The following is a 19,720-nucleotide window of genomic DNA, read 5'->3' as shown; positions in this document are numbered from 1 at the left end:
AGAGATGTTTTTGTTTATAAATACATCAAAAATAAATAAATAAATAAATAACATTATGCTGATACCTTTTGCTTTTTCCAAATACAATGTAGCCTACAGGTGTAAACTGTGACCTTTCATCAATCCAGTTGCAATGGATGAACTGTGATGAACTGCCCTACTTGTGATTGTTTAGAGATTTTAAAGGTTTTATAACAATGCTACATCTTCTTTGGCTATTCTACAATCTATTCACCTTTTCAGCACCAGTAGGCTACTTTCTGTGCAGCCGCACACACACACACTCAGGCATGCCAAACAAGCATACACAAAAGTTTCAAGAGTGGGGATGGAGTAAAATATGGAGACAAATTGAAGTGTGATTTATTTTCGTGGAACGGATGTACAGGACTGAGCGACGGTCATATTTTGTACCGCTATGCGGTACATCTAGTTATTATTAATATTATTAAGATTTTACTGAGGTCGGTTTTGAAATGATCTTTTGAAAACCTGAACGATTAAAAACGACTGAAACACCTCCTTGCGCACTCCCGACCAGCCTATCTCTCTTCCTTTGTCACGTGAACTCGCGCGGTCGCGCAGGGCACGCCAGATGCGCAGCACCATAGCAGTTCAGTAAGCGTCTTCAGATAGCAGGCATGATCGCTGACAGGCTGCTTCTCCCGTGCCCCATCAGCCAGGTAACATATAGATCAAGCAAAATCTTACAGTTTGCCCTCTAAGCCCAACATGTAATAATTTTTTTGTGCAGGAAAATGTCTCATTCAGCACCAAACAAGCATTTTTGCCGACTGGTCACCTGATAAACTAGTTAGATGAAGCTAGATAAAGTTTTACTGTAGCCCAAATCAATGACAGATAACGTGACGACCACATACAAATAATTTCGGTAGATTTTGCAAATTTATGTGTTAAGAAGAACGTTTTCTGTTGTATGTTTGTTAGGCAACATGCAATTAACACATTCATTTGTGACAGAAGAAACGGGAAGTTCCCCATTACCTGTGAAAAATGCCCATCTGCATTCATGTAATGACAACAGTCTGTAGCCCACTATAACTCCTTCTCGTACTGTTTGGTCTCTTTATTGTCTTACAGATCAAGTAAAATCGTACAGTTTGCCCTCTAAGCCCAACGTGTAATCATTGTGCAGTAAAATGTCTCATACAGCATCAAACAACTAAGCATTTTTAGTCACCTTTTTTTCGCTGTAGCCCAAGTCAATGACAGATAACGTGAGGACGACCACATAGGCTACAAATAATTTCGGTAGAGTTTGCAATTGTTAAGACGAACGTTTTCTGTTGTATAGGTTTTGTTAGGCAACATAAATTAACACATTTTGGTCTCTTTATTGTCTTAATTGTATATTAATTTACCAATTGCAGCACAAGTCAAATTTCATTCAACATGTGCATGTAATTTTTTTTATAATTAAGTGTTCCACATGCGCTAAAAAGTGTCTGTGCACGCCACTGAAAGTAAGTGTTTTATACAGTTACAGATATAATGAGTCATATGGTAGTGGTCAACATAAATGTGCCCCTTCTGTTATTAGAATGCTAAGCGGAGAAGCATGCTAAGCAGAGATTTAACATTATTCATTTCTTGTGTGGCTAGAAGCTAGGGAGGAGATGTTGCTGTATGGGATTTATGTTGCTTAGCGTGATGCCATGGTCATTTGATATGAGATGCTTGTACTCGTAACTTTAGGACTCCTATTTTTTTTTTTACTAAGAGTAATTCAGGAAGCATTTTAGCCCTAAAAGTAGCGCCTGAGTCTGTGACAGCTTAAAAGAAGTCGCGAAGACTCAACTCACTAAGACCGAACAATTTTTTGTGGTGGCATTTCACGTCGCGATGTTTTGAAATGCGTCTGCAGGAGCTAACAATTGCGAGGGTACAATTTTGCATTGTAGGCATAACTAAGGGATGCAGTAACCCCACCAACAACAACCAAAACTAGCCTACTCATTGTCAACATGTACATTAAATGTAACGTTTCATTGTGAATCAAATTAAAATGTTCTCCTCCTTGCAAACGTTGGCATAGGCATATGGTGACATTAATTTAATAATGTCTCTGCGTGGATCACGGTAAGTGTGAATGAAGTGGGCACTTCTTAATGGGATTCGCTGTATGGAAGTAGGCTAAGTAAAATAGAGATGCTTCAAATAAGATAAGGTTAGGATATGCCCGCTTGACAACGGCAGAGATAGAACTGGCCTTTGGCCATAGCAATCATCCATTTAGAACGACTGGCCTTCATAGCAACCAAAGATCTTAGCTGTGATTCATGTAGCCTACAGTATGCATTCAATGTGATGCAAAGTATAGAAAGGTGATAAAATATACAGACAGGTCAAGAAATATAGTGCAATGTAGACAGTAGTATACAGTTGATTTACAGAAGGTGGTTTAGAGTAATATGAATTAAATATAAATATGTGCAGTGTATTAGCAGTTACCTCATACAATAAGTAGAATAATGTATGTAGATGTAGCAGTAACAGTATAATAGTAGAAATAATAATATAGATATATGCAGTGTATTAACAGAATATAATAAAACAGAATAATTATGGATATTCAATATGACAAATATATAACAGATATGTACATAACATACAGCTATGTGCAGTGAGGAAACAGTGTCATTGTAGTGCAGAAACAACATCATAAGAGTAGTAAGAATAAGTCTATGTGCAGGATGAATAGTATGAAGATCAGTAGAATAACTATGTATAAATGTAATTACAGTAGGCCTATGTACATTTGTAAATAAATTGAAAACTATGGGTGAGAGGGATACATTAATTTTATTTAATCGTAAAAGTAAATTGCATTAAATTAAATTGCAATTAAAAATCTTTCCAGTAAGCTTTAATGTCACGCAAAAAGTACAACCAAAGCTGAGCTTGATCAACTAGAACGTCTAAAGAACCAGAACTTGAGTGTAGTTTTTTGCTGGGTCCCAGGCCATGTTGGTCTGAGGGGAAATGAGAAAGCGGACAGTGCTGCTAAGCAAGCCCTCAATGAAGAAGTCACAGAATGTCAAATCCCTGCCCCAGACCTTAAACCTATACTGAACTCTTACATCTCAGATAAGTGGCAATCTGAATGGGATTAATGTACCAACAACAAGCAAGGAATGTGAATTTTGGCACATTTTCATGATCCACTGGGTCGTTATGGACCACACAAAATACGGTGTTGCTAAAATTACTCCTATTGTGGCTATTAGAGACATGCGTTCATGAGTATTCAGCTACATTTAATAAGTTAAGTAAAATACATTCACACACAAAAAAAAAAACATCACTAATGTTGTGGACATTACTTTATTCTGAGATACATCAATAGGCTCTCAAAACAATCTTAAACAGACATAAGGCCTTTATAGAGCAAATCCATATAGATTATTTGTCAAATAAACCAGTAAAACAGAATTAGGGGATGGAATATATAACATTCACACTCATAGCTCATATTTTTAAAATAAATCAGTGAAAAAGTATCCTGACAAACAAGCAGCATTTGAATTCCTTAGTCATATTTCATAATTTCCATTCTTCTAGGTTACCTGATAGCCCAGTTTGAGAGGAGCAAGACGCGTGACATTATTTATTTTTGCAGCCAATCACTGCTGTTTTTTTATTTTATTGATTTGATCTTAGTCATAGAAGCTAAGTTCAAAGGCAGGCCACAGGTAAAATCCAACGAACCGCATTCACCCCGCAAGCCAATAGTTGAATAGCCCTCTCCTAGAGCTTTTGCGGTATTGCCACAACTCCAACACTGAAAGGCACTGTTAGAATGCTTGGATCAAGCCAGGTTCAGCATAGCGTATGCCACTGTCTGCTCACGTTGGTGACCGGACCAGGGCAAGCACACTTTTGCAGTTCCCGCCGGAAATGCAGTCTAGTTTATTTATTTGTTTCCTGACTGCCAATGCTGTTTATTGTCAGTTTGTCGGTTTATTGTTTGTTAGGAATCCCTGATCAATGTGATTGGTTAGGCTGGACCAATGTTTTCAAAGTCAACACTATGTCTACACCCATCACCATGCTAGTGTTGGAAACATTTTCCAATCGTGAGTCCCCAGACTCTATTCACCAAGTGTGGTTTTAACCACAGGCAACTAAATACAGCAATGAGGCAGAAAATGGTAATTTCACCAAATGTGGATTGATTGGCCAGTCATCCCTTCCAACGCAGGCAAAATGGTAGACACATAACATATTATGCATGTGAGTACATACTGGTGTCAGTTCTACATTATGTTTCTCCACAGTTGAAGCAAACCCCTGGACATGAGAACCCCATCTTTCTGCCCACTGACGAGCATGACTGGCTGCTGGCTAAGATCTTTGTGAGGGCCGCGGAGTTCAGCGTGCACGAGGTCGACTTTCACCTGCTGAGAACTCACTTGCTTGCTGAGGTGTTTACCGTGGCAATGTTAAGGGACCTCCCCCCCATACACCCCCTTTTCAAGGTATGGAATCTGACAAGGATGACTTGGTTTGGACCTGGCCTACAATTAAAACAAACATATAACATGTATTGCATTGGCTGTCCATGTACTTCGCAGCCATTCGATTACTGTTTTGAAATGGGGAAACCACAATCGGAAATTTCCCATGTTTCATTTGAAATTGTTCAAACACAGCTACGGGATAAACAGTGTTGGGAGGTCCGTGTAGGTCCGTGTACCTTCTGTTCATTTGATTTTCAAATTAGAAACGAAAATTGAAAATCAAAAAATGACCTTATATCTCTATTTTTTAAAAACAAAATAGGAAATTCCCTCGTGTTTTTGTTTTGGATATTAAACTTTGTATCCCCACGACCGAAATCCAAAATCCGCACAACAATAATGTGAAATCGGCACTTTCCTCAATTTTTCATTCGGCCTATCCCCGCTAGGCTGTCCTACATTGAAACAATGTTTTAATTAGAGACATGTTTGTAAACAAGCTAACTTACGCAGAAATGTCAGTTACGTTGTAGTCTATCAACTAGGAGCAAGGGGAGTGGAAGCCGTAGAACGCAGAGCTGGAACAAATCTGACAATTTACTGGCCTAGCATGAGGCACGAAAATATGCATTTGGGCTCAAAACAATATGCTGTTGTTCTGTATGCGCGACTAGCCTATCGTTGCCTGTATTATGTTGGTAAAGGAGAATAGTAATGGAAAAAGAATCGAGAATGAGCTGTCCTTGCATTGGGGCGGGTGCACGTGATAAGGCCTAAGGAAGCATAGTAGCCAGCTGACCAAGGACGTAGGCTATTTGGTTATGGTTATGATAATGGTATTTCGCAGATGCTTCTGTTCAAAGTGACATACAACTAATTTATATTTATATTCATAATGTAACAACTGAGGCAACAAGGTTCAAATCAGTACATTTATTGGGTCAGGAGCGGGGAACACAGACAGGTCGAAACATCATTATAGAACACACAAGGCTAGTACACATGAATAAACACATGAGGTACAACCATAGACTGTATATATATACAGTCTATGGGTACAACCAAGGGAAGACTACACATGCTAACACACCACAAGGTAAATGCAAATACAATAGGCCTACTAAAACCGATATATCACATTCCAACATGCACATATGGCATTATGGGAGTCCGATACAACGAGTCACGCACCAACGTTACCTTTTTTTTTGCAGTTTAAACTGTTAAGCTAAGCCTATACATATAAAACATAGGCAAATAAATGCATTATGTCGATTGTCTTTTCAGTGACATTTCCCCTCTTTCTTCGAAGGGTGCACGCAACCTTAATCCCACTCCCTAGCATACCTGGACATAAATTAGGCCTACATATCGATCAAAATGAGAAGCTTGGAATGTTCTGGTGATTTTTTTCCTATTTTCTATGTGCAGATCACTGTCCTTCAACATCACCATCTTGCTCCCTCTGATGAACATAGAGGCTAGCAATTATCCATTCGGGCAATGGCAAAAAAATGCTGTCAGCATGCAGTAGCTTGTTGAGTGTGTGGTGGCCTCGTGTGCCTGGGTTTTCATTTTTAACTTGAATAATGACTAATTGAAATTACAATATTGAAATTCAAACCCTCATTGTATATTTGATTATTTTTTCCACAAAATGCTTCAATATTTGTGTTTTATTTTTCTCTGGGAAGTACTGTTTTAGGTAAAGGTCTTCAAATCCGTTTTTTGATCACTGTTTCAACCTTGAAAATCAAATGAACAGAAGGTAAACCTTGGACCTTGGGAGTAGCGTGTTAGTAACGCGTTACTGTAATTCCACTACTTTTAGTGGTAACGAGCATGTAACTAAGTATTTTTGTAAATCAAGTAACGCAATTACTGAAATTTAAAAGAGTTTGTTACTTGCGTTACTCTGTTGATCTTGAATGAACGACTGCAGACAAGATAAAATGTTGAACAACTGGACAACTGGAAACAAAGAACATTCAGTAGACTTGTTAAAAACGCTCAGCTACATTCTAGTTGTGATCTGACCAGATGAACATGCTAAACTGCTCTCCAGCATGAATTAATTTTTGCCAAATTATTTTAATTAATAATTATTTGAGATGTTATGGAAAATCAATGTACTATGTAATGACCAGCTGTTCACTTTCTTTCTTTAACTGTAGCTCCTCATTCCCCACACTCGTTATACACTACACATCAACATCCTGGCACGTAATAGGCTGATTTCCGAGGATGGAGCGATAACAATGGTAAGCATACAACGCAGTAAAAATATAGTGTTTGTAATTAGTTTGTAGAGATGCATGCCTACCATGTATTTTCACCTTCATTGTTGATAGACCTTTATATAATCACACATTTAGTTGTTTTATGCCAATTCATTTGGAGCATCACTATGGACCCTTTCAAGAGAGTTCCATTATCAGCATCATAGTTGGCCCCACAAGACTTCCTTTTTAACATTCCATATGTTATCTTAATGCAGAGGAAGTAGATTGGGAACCAAATAGAACATTCAAGCATTGTTTTTGTTTACCTTGTTGAAAGGGTCTATATTACTCTGCTTTATTAGTGATCATAATGTACAATCCTAGTATTCAGGCATTGGTGGTTCGGCCTTAAGTAAGTTGTTGAGGCGTGCAACGGCCTCCCTGACCTACAGCTCCCTCTGTCTGCCTGACAACATCTCCGAGAGAGGCCTGGAGGACGTTCCCAACTACTACTACAGAGAAGACGGCCTAAAACTGTGGAACATCCTCCACAAGTACGTTTAATGGTTGCAAGCTGGTACTATGTAGTAAAGGTATATGCAGTTTCAGGAATTTTGGTGACTGTAGAGCTCTCCCTAGAGTTGCAATATATTTATATTTTACTCTGTTGTTGTAAATAGCCTACTTCTCGTGGCTTGGCCCTTGTACACAATGAAAATGCTTGTACACAATGAAAATGCTTTTTTGTGGAGGCGAAGGATTAACAACAGGCAAAAACTCCAAAGAGCAATATCTCCAAAGAGCAATATCTACCGACAAGGGAAAGTTCCACAATTCTCGTGGGATGTCTTTGGGTCGACTATTCTTGAAGTTGCATGGCTGGTTCTCTCCTTAGTGACTCGTTACGGTCAAGGGGGTAGTTGAACGTTCGGAGAGTGTAGCCACTATGGGCGGCTCTGAGGCTAGACGTTGACCACTTCCAGCTAGCATTCCATTGAACCCCATTCATTTTGACGTCACTTTGACATCAAATAACGTTATATCGAAAGGGTTTTAAGGCTTTATATAAACCTTTTCTATTTTCGGAGAAATACAACATTGTGCGATTGGCGTCATAACCTCGCAATTCACTTACGTAATAAACTTTTTTTCCGAAAAAAATGCTATCATGACGCAATCATACGTAATGAGCATGCGACTTAGCGTCACACAGGAGCAATGTAACTGTATTCTCTGGATAAGAAACTCAAAGGCAGTCTGGGGGAAAGTCCATGGGTAAGATATTTAGGAAAGTATTGAGGGGGAAATAACAATAAAGTGATGTTTTGATGGGTTGGCACTACGTCGATCTGGTAATATCGGCCCGCCGATAAATCGGTCGGGCTCTAGCTGCCATCCTTTTGTTGTCTTCATGCACACTCTCTCACCCTCCTCAAAGGGAGGCCGCCGCCTTGTCATAGCTGTGCTTTTGGCGAAGCTGCTGTTGTCGGAGACTTTGCTGGACATTCTCAGGTATTGCAGGTGCCAGGGCAGCCTTGCTGGCAGGGAGATCGGAATGAAGAACACACCCCATCAACAGTTGACCTGGTGAGTATTTTAGTCCCGTGACTGGCGTGTTTCTGAAATGCAGGAGAGCCCTGTGAGGGTCAATACCCGTCTGTGTCGTCGTGGCTTTCAACATGTTCTTCACTGACTGAATGGTCCTCTTAGCCAAGCCATTTGACTGTGGGTAGGCTGGGCTAGAATGTGTTGTCTTGAAACCCCATTTCTTTGCAAACTGGGCCATCTCAGCACTGGCAAAGGGTACATGATCTGCAATCAACTCAGTGGGGATACCATGCCTAGCAAAAACACCCTTGAACTTGGCTATGACAGTACCTGATGTTTTGTCGAACAGCTTCAGGACCTCAGGATACTTGGAGAAGTAATCCACTATGAGTAAGAAGGAGCGTCCTTGAAATTCAAAAATGTCAGCCGCTACCTTCGCCCATGGTGTATCAGGCACTGTGTGAGGAAGGAGGGGCTCCTTCTGGTCAGGTAGATTCTCTTGGCATGAGGGGCATGATTCAACCATCATTCTGACATCTTCTGTGAGACCAGGCCAATACATTACAGCTCTGGCGTGCGCCAAGGAGCGCTGGATGCCCTGATATGCAGTGTGCAGCCGCCTCAGCATCTCAGCCCTGAGGCCTCTGGGGATTATTATACAGAGGTTGACCATTAGCAAGCCATCTGCAATGTAGATGTCATTCCACGCATGCCAATATGGCTTTGCCTCTAGTGGAAGTCACTTCTTCCTCTCTGGCCACCCTCGCTTGTGAAGACTCACCAACGTCTGCATCTCGCTGTCTGTCTCCGTCACTGCTCTCAGTGGCTCCAGGAGAGACCCATCCAGCTGAGTCATTGCACTGATGTCATATACAACCCTTTCTTCCCCCAGCTCACAGTCTTCCGGCCCGGCATTTGGTGGGAAAGCTCTGGAGAGTGTGTCAGCTACCGCCATGTCCTTGCCTGGGGTATAGGTGATGTGAATGTCATACTTATGTATCTGGAGTAGCATTCTTTGGAGGCGGGCAGGTGCCTTGTCAATGAGCTTGGTGACTATAGCCTCCAAAGGCTTATGATCAGACTGGACTTTGACTGTGACGCCGTAAACATATTGGTGAAATTTTTTCAGTGCGAACACTATGGCCAGGAGCTCTTTTTCAATCTGAGCATAGTTCTGCTCAGCTGTAGAGAGGGCTCTGGATGCAAAAGCTACAGGACGCTTGCCCTGCTTTAGTACTGCTCACTGTCTTTGGACGAGTCAGCTTGTATTTTAACTTCCTCTTGTGGGTTGAAAAACTTTAACAGTGGCGTGTTGGCGATGGCTGCCTTCAGGCTGTTAAGTGCGGCTTGGTGCTCTGGCTGCCATTGCCACATCATGTCTTTTTTTAGCAACATTCTGAGCGGAGCAGTCAGAGTGGCTTTGTGCGGGATATACTGGGCAAGATATCGAATCATACACAACAACCTCTGTAGGCCCTTTTTATCTCCAGGTGGAGGCATTGCTGCGATTGCTGCCACTTTGGCGCTATCTGGTCTGACTCCCTCTGCGCTGATGATGTGCCCCATGTATTTGACATCACTCACCATGTACTGGATCTTGTCAGCATTGAATTTCACGTTCAGCTTGACGGCTCTGTCAATCACCTGCTGTAGGATGTCGTCATGTTCTTCTTTGGTGGCTGCTGCTATGATCATGTCATTAGCAATGATGTGGACTCCAGCAATATCACCAAAGCTGTCTGTATTTGGTTTTGCTGAAACACCTGCACTTGCACTTGCACTTTTAAGGCAAGCGGTTTGCATAAACTGGTACGCCCAGGGGGTGTTGAGCGATGCACAAGTCAGCTGACTCATCATCAAGCTTTATTTGCCAATACCCATCCTTTTCATCGGGAATTGTGAACACAGTCTTTCCTGCTAAGCATTGTACATTCTCAGGTGTGGGTGTAAGGGTAGTGTTGGCGGCTTGCACTGCTGTTGAGGTCCCGAGGGTCCAAACACACCCATTAAGGGTACCATTTTTCTTTTCAGTTATAACAAGGCTGCTCACCCATGGTGTTGGCTTTTGTTATCTTGTGACACACCTCTCTGTTCTTGAATGTCCAGTGTGTCTTTCAGCCTATCAGAACACCAAATGGGATTTTCCCTGCACCATGGACAACAGGGGAACCTTCAGATTGACATGGATGTGGTGTATGCCCTGGAAATTCACCTAGTCCCTGTAACACTTTGGGATGGCGCTGGAGCAGCTCCTCTTTGGTCAGTGGATTTAGCCCGTGTTAATGTCTCCACTTTTCTACTTGGATCCTACAGACTCACACAAAGCAGCTCTGCCAAGCAGTGGCGTGTCAGATGTATCCGTCACATAGATGTGTGGAGGGTCTGCTTGTTTTTGGGACTTCATGCAGCGTGAGTATACCCTTGGGCGATGCGGTGGCCATAATTACCAAGTACGGTATCTGTCTTCTTCATGTTACACATTGCTTGGGCATTGTATTTGTATTATTGTGGCAGCCGCGTTGGCTTCAACCCTTGTGTCAAGCTTGAAGTTGACCGTTCGCCTCCCCGACCACGGGAGGCTGTGTGCCACCCACTGTCTTTAGAGAGCGAGCCTGTGCGGTGTGACAGCACCAATGAACAGTGCATCCATACCCATGCTTTCTGTATCAATGGGTGCAACATCGGGTGCTGACCGACTTCCCCAACTGCAAAATGGTTTCTCTTGCCGCATTTTCTACATTCCACATTGAATGCGGGACAGTTCCTGGGCTTGTGCATTCTGCCACATCTGTCGCATGTCTTCTCCTGCTGTTCCCTGGTCTGGTGCGCGCGCAATTTCGATGCCTGCCGTTGGCGCCCATGTTTCTCTATTGCAAGCACATCTTGCACCCACGACAACCCCTAGTCCAAAGTGATTGGCTGTCAGTACATGACACAGGTATGGGCTTTCCAGCCCCATATACTACAGTTTTGGATGAACTAGAGTGGTGGACAATGAAATTTTCACGATGGGTCCTGTCTCGACATTCTGACTCGTTTTGAATTGCCTTTGACTGCCTGGCTATGGACATGCACAAACATGTCCTTAACCCTTAGAACCCCATTGATGCAAAGTGCGTCAAAAAACACACCCTTTCTTCTCTGTTACATTGCTCCGCGACATAGCAGTGAGATGAAACCTTTATTGCATGACAGAGAAGAAGTGGGACTACGCACTTGTCTGTACGATCAAGTATGAACATTTAAAAAAATCGTGAATTGCCTGGATTCCAGTTGCTGCTACTGGAAGAAACTGGAATCCATGCATTTCCACAGAATTATTTTTGGAATCTGATCCCTTATCATACCTGTTCACTCTTACTCGTCGCTCGACTTATCTTGACTAAATTCAAGATGGCTGCAAACGCTAAACGTGAGGATACTGTCTGTATAAATAGTCTTGTAAGTAAACTACCAGTGCTTTTTCAAAGTTTTCAATGTCTCGTTTTAAATGTCAAGGCCCTCGGAAGTCTACCAATGAAGTATGGAGCTACTTTGAGCCTCGTAAATGGTGTAAAACAGTGATTTATTTGCATGGCTAGGCCGATGCCCGAGGCACCCCATCGAAAAACTGTTGGTAGCATTGGCTAACTAGCGCCAGATTTCTGAGTGCAGGGGACAAGCCGAGATAAGCTATGAGACATACGTTCACAACTTCCGCTCAATATTTGAGTCTGAAGCATAGACAGTAAAAGAAGGTCTCGCGGGGTAAAGACTACAACCGTAAACAGACCCCCTTTCCGTTTCTGGTAGCACAGTGATATCAAGGAGCAATGAGTCTTCCAACAGAAATCAATGGGATTTTACAAAATGTTAAATACTGTAAAACACGACAGAAACTGTATTTCGCTACGCTACTTGTTTTGGAACATCAACGAACATCACTCGGTGAGTTGCACAGTTTTAAAAATGAACGTCAAGGGTTGTTTTAAGGACATGTTTGTGCATGCCCATATACCAGCCAGTCAAAGGTGATTCAAAACCAGTCAGAAAGTCGAGACAGGACCCATCGTGTAAATTTCGGTGTCCACCACTCTAGTTCATCCAAAACAAACCAGAAAAGGGACTCAAAGTGCTAAATACCGGAATTATCCTTTAAGTTTAATTTCACTGCTAGTTAAGCCCCCTGCTGGAAGTCATACGTCAATGAACCTTGTCCAGACCCACTCTCAATTCCAATGGAGAAGGTCTGCGTGCTAACCAGGCTAGCAGATTGTAAATCACACATTCTACTGTCTGTCTATTTTTGTGTGTACAGTATGTGTGTGTGACCATTTTTTAGGTATGTTGAAGGAGTCTTGCAATATTACTACAAATCTGACGAGGATGTGCAGAAAGACACAGAACTGCAGAAATGGATCAGTGGGATTTTCACCGAAGGATTCCTGGGAAGGAAAAAAACAGGTGTGTGCAGCAATAATATCCCTGGTAGGTGGTAAGTGGAATTGTAGGCTTTGAGGTGTATTGATTGCAGTCACACGGCACAATTGCGTTGACTTGCTTTAGTTTAACCCTTAGAACCCGATTGACGCAAAGTGCGTCAAAAAACACACCCTCTCTTCCTTGTTACATTGCTCCACGACTGTTCATCGCAACGAGATAAAACCTTTATTGCATGACAGAGAAGAAGTGGGGCTTTCCAAAGAGACTACGCACTTGTCTGTACGATCAAGTATGAAAATTTAAAAAAATCATGAAATTAAATCAAATTGCATCATATTTACAGTCTATACTTCTCTGCGTTCACCTGCGCACCCATTACTCTCGTTTGAATTACTCGCGAACCCGTGATCGCATAGATATGGCAAGCATATCAGATGAAAGAGGAGAAACAGGGCTATCCATTGAATATGGATATCGATCTTCCTGGCTTATAAAAACAGACGAAGTGACTGCAAAATATTAACGTCATGTACACAAACCAACGCTGCACACCCATTACTCTCGGAGTAATTACTCTTGGACCGTGATCCGGATATATATGAAACGTATGTTAGATGAAAGAGGAGACACAGAGCTATCATTTGATACCAAATACATCCTTCTGGGTTATAAAACAGACGAAGTGACAGCAAAATAATAACTTCATATAGCTGGACTTACCCACGTTTTTGTCTGTTTTGTGGCAAAGCATGTTTATAATCCAACGCTATCATGTGTTTCTCTATGGCAAAAACATGTTCATAATCCGGTTTTGAGATCCTAGCAAATTCCTGCATGGCATCCAATTCAAGGCTCACATTGCATCCCAATTTGTTCAACAAAGAAACACCTTTTTTGCCTTTACTTTGTTCATGGCAATGCAGTAAAAAGTTGAGAATCATCATGTGTGCATACACCATAGTCACACATGCTAACAGGCAAACTTGGGTCAAGTCAGGTCAGATCAGTTCGTGTCACAGATATGGAGTGCAGAATGGTAATTTTTCATTGCTAAATAAAAAATGGCATTTATTTCTGTAAATCACACACCACATATTTCTGTAAATTGCTCAGCCCCAGAGTATCCGTCCAACATGGCAATTATATTGCCCATTTCAGGACAGTCTGCCCTACACACACATGAAATGCATGTAGAGCTATGAGCTTGCTGTGGTAAGATACAGGTCAAAATATAAGAATTTTTATAATATGATTTTTATATTTTAATTATTTAAAAATCAAAATAAAATCAATGCTAGTACTAATACATGAAATGATGGCAGATCTGGATAGCCTAGACTCTGCTGAAAAAAACAATATATAATATGTGTGTGTGGCACTTACAATGACCAGAATAAATCCTTATGAATAAAGGTAGTGAAAATGCGCTAAAAACAGCTTAGGGTTCTAAGGGTTAAACAGCACAACGTGGTATTACAAGACAGCCAGGCTGATGCTAGCTTAACAAGATATGTGGGCAAAACAGAGCATAGCATTATGATACAATTATTTTTTTAATATCTGTAGATATTTGTAGGTCTTTTTTTTTTTTTTTTAATCACATAGTCTTGTTAATGAAAAAATGGAATTGACGTCAATATGTTGCATAGAAATAATAACTGCAATTCATTTCTGAGGACTTGTAAAGTGAGGTGCGGTTCACCAATGGGAGCAGGTAGTGGAATAGGGTGCAACGAACTTGGCTTGGTCCAAGGATTACAACAGTACCTAATTTTTCAACATTGGACATACGGGTCAATATAGGTCTGGCTACACTTTTCAGAGTTGGAACGGTGTCGATATCACAAAAGCTCTAGGAGCAGGAGCTGTTTTTTTGCAAATGCCATAGAGCCCCTCATTTGGAAAATACAGCTTCATAAGGAATTGAAGGAAGGAATGAACAAACTGCTTTTTAGCATGGATCATGCCTGGATCAAGCCAGAAACACTTTACTGTGTCCCGATGTTCCACAGATGTGAACACATCATCAACCTAGCAGGTTTTTAATTCACATGTCTGTTTTTCTTCCCCTTAGGAATACCTGATTCATTTGCGACAGTGAAAGATCTCATCAAGTTTGTTACCATGGTGATCTTCACTGCATCAGCCCAACATGCTGCTGTCAACAATGGACAGGTAATTTCTTATAAAGGTCTGTGAATCACTTTGGTTCAGATTATAAAATGAGTACTTTTTTTCCAACTGGCCATTGGCCATCCGGTAAGCACAGAGATGCAATGTCAATTCCCAAAAGGTGGTTGTTTATTTCATACACACACACACACACACACACCTTCTAGCTGCAGTGTGTATCCCTAGCAAGTAGATGCAGCATATTGGGTACTGAAATATTCACAGGAATCCATAGAAATTGAATATACATGTTGTTTTATCCAATATTAGTTGTGCAGATGTATAGTCCATTTTATACACACCCATTGAACCAACAAAGAAAACTCTTAGAGACTGTAGAGACTTTTGTGTAATTATTTCATATTTTGTGTACAGTAGTCATTCTCTATCAGAACCTTACATTCTTACATTTCATTTGAGACCAGGATTATGCTTCTACACCAACAGGTTACCACACAGTACACAAAAAGGCCCCTTCTTAAAGAGTTAAATAGTAAAACATAGAACATTATTGTGTGGCGGCCAGTTTTCATTTCGTGGCGGCCCTCCACAGATTAGTCAACGTATGGGAAACACTGATATGTTATGCCAAACACGGAGCGGTCCGGCTTATAGACCCTTTCAACAAGGTAAACAAAAACAATGCTTGAACATTCTATTTGGGCCCCAATCTACTTCCTCTGCATTAAGATAACATATGGAATGTTAAAAAGGAAGTCTTGTGGGGCCAACTATGATGCTGATAATGGAACTCTCTTGAAAGGGTCCATATAGACCCTTTTAACAATAAAAACAAAAACAATGCTTGAACATTCTATTTGGGCCCCAATCTACTTCCTCTGCATTAAGATAACATATGGAATGTTAAAATGGAAGTCTTGTGGGGCCAACTATGATGCTGATAATAGAACTCTCTTGAAAGGGTCTATAGTCCATTAGCTGTGTATGGACACATAAGCAGGACCCTATTAACAGGGGAACTGAGGTCGCCCTGTTCATGTTTCCCTGGTCTCTGTGTGGCCTGTGCCGAGCGTGCACAGCATTGACAGCATTCTGAACAGTTATTGTCTCTATAAATAGACATTATACCAACCTCCACAACATCCACAATCTGTAGAGTAGAGGCCACAATGGAAAACCCCTTCTTTAAGATAATGATGTACTGTAATTCTTTTTGAATCAGACTCATATGACACATTTTGTCACCGTGCCCCCCACCCCCATTTTGACATTGGTGAATTGGTGAAAAGGGACCGGTTTCACAAAGCTATTTTAGACTGGTCTGTAGTGTTACAGTGCAGAGGCCAGTCTTAATTTTGCATAATATCACAACATGGCCAGATGTATGATACAGTTGTTTTACCTTGTATCTAAATTCCCCCAGTTTGACTTTGGTGGCTGGATGCCCAACCTTCCCACTGCCCTCAGAAAGCCCCCTCCGAAGGTGAAAGGCCAGACCACGGAGAAGACCATCCTGGAGACCTTACCTAATAAGGGCACAACAGTGAATGGAATGGCAGTCCTGAAACTGCTAAGCTCAAAGTCAACAGACCACGTGAGTATGTGCATCTCCACATGGCACATGTTTTAAGACTGCCATTTGTTATAAAACAAAATGTGGAAAAAAAATGCAGTAATATAACACAAAATCTAAATGGCTTTCATGTGCCATTATTATTGTTATTGTTATTATTATGACCACCGCGCAGCGAAGCAGCGGTCATATAGGTTTAGTCAGATTTTTTTTTTTTTTTTTTTTTTCCAAGATGTCCAAATTTCCGTCAAGGATTCCCGGGACACTGAAAGACCACGGGGTAGACGAAACTTGGTGGGCATGTAACCCCATATGGATAGCATGGAACCATCGTTTTTCGTTTTGATCTGTAGCCCCCCGCTGGACTGCACCCCCCGAAAGGAGGGTAGGGCAGACACAGTTTTCTGTGAATATCTCGAGAACCGTAAGGTTTAGGAGGACCATGTTTTTTTTTGTATGTTGATCTCAAGCGGCCATGTCAACCCATTCCATAACCACTCATTTCATGTATAGCGCCACCTAGTTAAACACAAAAAAGTAAAAATGAGGTGTTGTAATCGCAGGTATCTGTGACCTAACATAGTCAAAACTGCACGGAATTGGAAGTGTAGGATCATTATGACACCCTCTGAATGCACGCCAAGTTTCGTGGAATTCCGTTCATGGGGGGCCACATAATAAATTAATTTATGTTACTATACACCAACTGGCCTGTAGGTGGCCGGAGACAGTTTTCTGTGAATATCTCGAGAACCGTAGGGCCTAGGAGGTCCACCTTTTTTTTGTATGTTGGTCTTAAGGGGCCATGTCAACCCATCCCATTACCACTTATTTTATGTATAGCGCCACCTAGTTAAAAATTAAAAAGCAAAAAATTAGGGTGTTTTCATCACAATATCTCTGGCTGACATGGTCAAAACTGCACGAAATTGAAAGTGTAGGATCATTATGACACCCTCCGAATGCATGCCAAGTTTTGTGAACTTTCGTTCATGGGGGGCCTTACAATAAAATAATGTATGTGTACATTTAGTGACCGTACACCAACAAGGATTCCCGGGACACTGAAAGACCGGGGTACACGAAACTTGGTGGGCATGTAACCCCACATGGATAGCATGGAACCATCGTTTTTCGTTTTGATCTGTAGCCCCCCCGCTGGACTGGACCCCCCGAAAGGAGGGTAGGGCAGACACAGTTTTCTGTGAATATCTTGAGAACCGTAGGGCCTAGGATGACCATTTTTTTCTGTATGTTTGCCTCCAGGGGTCATGTTAACCCATTCCATGTGCACACATGTGCATAAACAGATACACACGCACACACAATCATTCACAGTAATCATACGTATGACACATACTCACACAGTAGACATATGTACGCATGCATGCACATGCACAAACACACATACGCAGACAAACACACAAGCACACACACACACACACACACACACACCCACACACATAAACATAAACGTGTGCACGCACACATGCACACAATTCAAGAATTCCTCAGAATTATGAACAGGCAAGATGGGTGTGGGGTTGTATAAAATGAATTTTACATGTGAAATCTATGAACTAATCATGTTTTGGTACTTGTTGTACTTGTTGTCTAGCAGATACTAGTGAGAATTGAGTGTAATGCAATTTAGTGAGACAGTTAGAATCATAAAGGCCTTTCAGCGTGATTTTTTTTGTGGAAAAAATGTGCTGGACTGGGCGGCGGTCATATTTTGTACCGCTCTGCGGTACATCTAGTTATTATTGATTTACTACAACCTTAAGAGGTACCATGCCGAAGGTCTACATAAGAAAAACCCAGGTTTTAGGGTTGTTTCACCCATGTAACTATAAATAACATGTATTCTTTCAAACAAGGGCAAAGAAAATATCCAAAATAAACATTTAAGTATCTATTTTACGTCACTTTGGCTATTTGAGTCTGTTGTTTTCATTGACAATACACATATTTGTCACACTTCCTCTGCAGTACCCTCTTGGAAGTTTCCCAGAAGATCTGTTTGATGAGGATGGTCCTCGCAATCACATTGAGGATTTTCAGAAGCAGCTGGAGAAGTTGTCGGGTGAAATTGAGGGGCGTAACAAGTGGCTGGAACCTCCCTACACCTTTCTGAACCCCACAAATGTGGACAACAGTGTGGCCATTTGAGAGGATACAATAATCATTTTTTTAAATACAGTTGAGCCCAAAATTATTCATACCCCCCGCAAATATTAATTGAATGTTGATTTTCTCTTCACCAATATGTTTATTCTGATTATACTGCCACATCAAAAGGTTGTAAGACAAACTGCTAGAAACATGGAATCAGGGTTCTTCATGGAAATGTTTTAAATAATCAATGGAAACAACTAGGCCTACACAATGCAATAGCCTGTGGATTTGTTGTTTTGCGTTACATAGTTTAATTACAGTGCATGTAAAGCAATGCACTGTATTGTAATCTGTTGGCTTCTTTTTATTATTATTATTACAGTGTGTAGGATGGGGCTGAAAAAGTGAACAGTGGAAAGTCTAATAGTTTGCAAATAAAAATCATGGATAATAATCATGTAATATCATATATAATATCAAAATCATGTTAATCATGTAACTGCTTAAATCCAGCTTGCTCCAAAACAAATAAAAATGTGCGAATGCTGCAACAATAGATAACCTGAGGGGAAAAAATCAGACTTGGTGTTTTTGCTTAGACTTAAAGAATGTTTGCTTAAGACATAAGGTGTTTTGCTTAGATTTAAAAGGTTTTGTTTTAGAATCAAAGTGTGTTATGTTTTAATGAAATGTGTTTTGAAGTGTAAGAAAAAGGCATACTAGCAGTAAACAACTGTAGGCCAGTAAGGGGTCAATGAGAAACCAACGGACAACGAATTAGAGAACAATTCGCTCATGGCAGGATGCGATAAGATCGAGCTAGAGCGTTCAGCCCACTTAAAAAAGTATAAAAAGAGAACGGCCCCTTTTGAATTCAGACTTCGCAGAGACGTAGGCTTGAAAGCGTTATTTTTATTTGTTGTACTTAATAAAGTCAAAGCCCTAACTTTTGGTTAGGGGTTTTGTTAAAAAGCCCATCCAGAGTTCTTTTCGTGTTTCATTGCCTCTCCTGTGTCATTGAGAAGATCGAACTCCTTGCAGAGGCATCAGCCTACAGAGGTGACTTGCGCAGAGCTGTTCTCAAAGTTGTCTGCTTGAGGGCTTACTTTCTAAGATACTGTTTATGGGCAAAACAAACTGCACACATGCACTGGTACATACAGTAGCAATCTCAAATGTGTTCCACATGTGTTAGGAAGGAAAGTCCGATGCACCAGAGCAGA

At 41.1% G+C, this 19,720-nt stretch overlaps 1 protein-coding gene across 1 annotated transcript in view; it reads left to right on the top strand.

The window, feature by feature from the left end:
• The window catches only part of LOC125298570 (polyunsaturated fatty acid lipoxygenase ALOX15B-like), a 31,969-nt gene extending 12,497 nt beyond the window's left edge, over window positions 1-19,472 (top strand). Inside the window, exons 10-16 of the mRNA XM_048249346.1 lie at window positions 4,299-4,499; window positions 6,656-6,742; window positions 7,088-7,257; window positions 12,573-12,694; window positions 14,748-14,848; window positions 16,230-16,400; window positions 18,372-19,472. Of these exons, the coding sequence (XP_048105303.1) occupies window positions 4,299-4,499; window positions 6,656-6,742; window positions 7,088-7,257; window positions 12,573-12,694; window positions 14,748-14,848; window positions 16,230-16,400; window positions 18,372-18,551 (1,032 nt within the window). The 3' untranslated portion in view covers window positions 18,552-19,472. The remainder of the gene's footprint in view (window positions 1-4,298; window positions 4,500-6,655; window positions 6,743-7,087; window positions 7,258-12,572; window positions 12,695-14,747; window positions 14,849-16,229; window positions 16,401-18,371) is intronic.
• Window positions 19,473-19,720: the final 248 nt, after the last annotated feature.

Source organism: Alosa alosa, chromosome 7, assembly GCF_017589495.1.
Source record: "Alosa alosa isolate M-15738 ecotype Scorff River chromosome 7, AALO_Geno_1.1, whole genome shotgun sequence".
NCBI classification, from domain to species: Eukaryota; Metazoa; Chordata; class Actinopteri; order Clupeiformes; family Clupeidae; genus Alosa; species Alosa alosa.
This window is presented reverse-complemented; position numbering and strand designations above follow the sequence as displayed.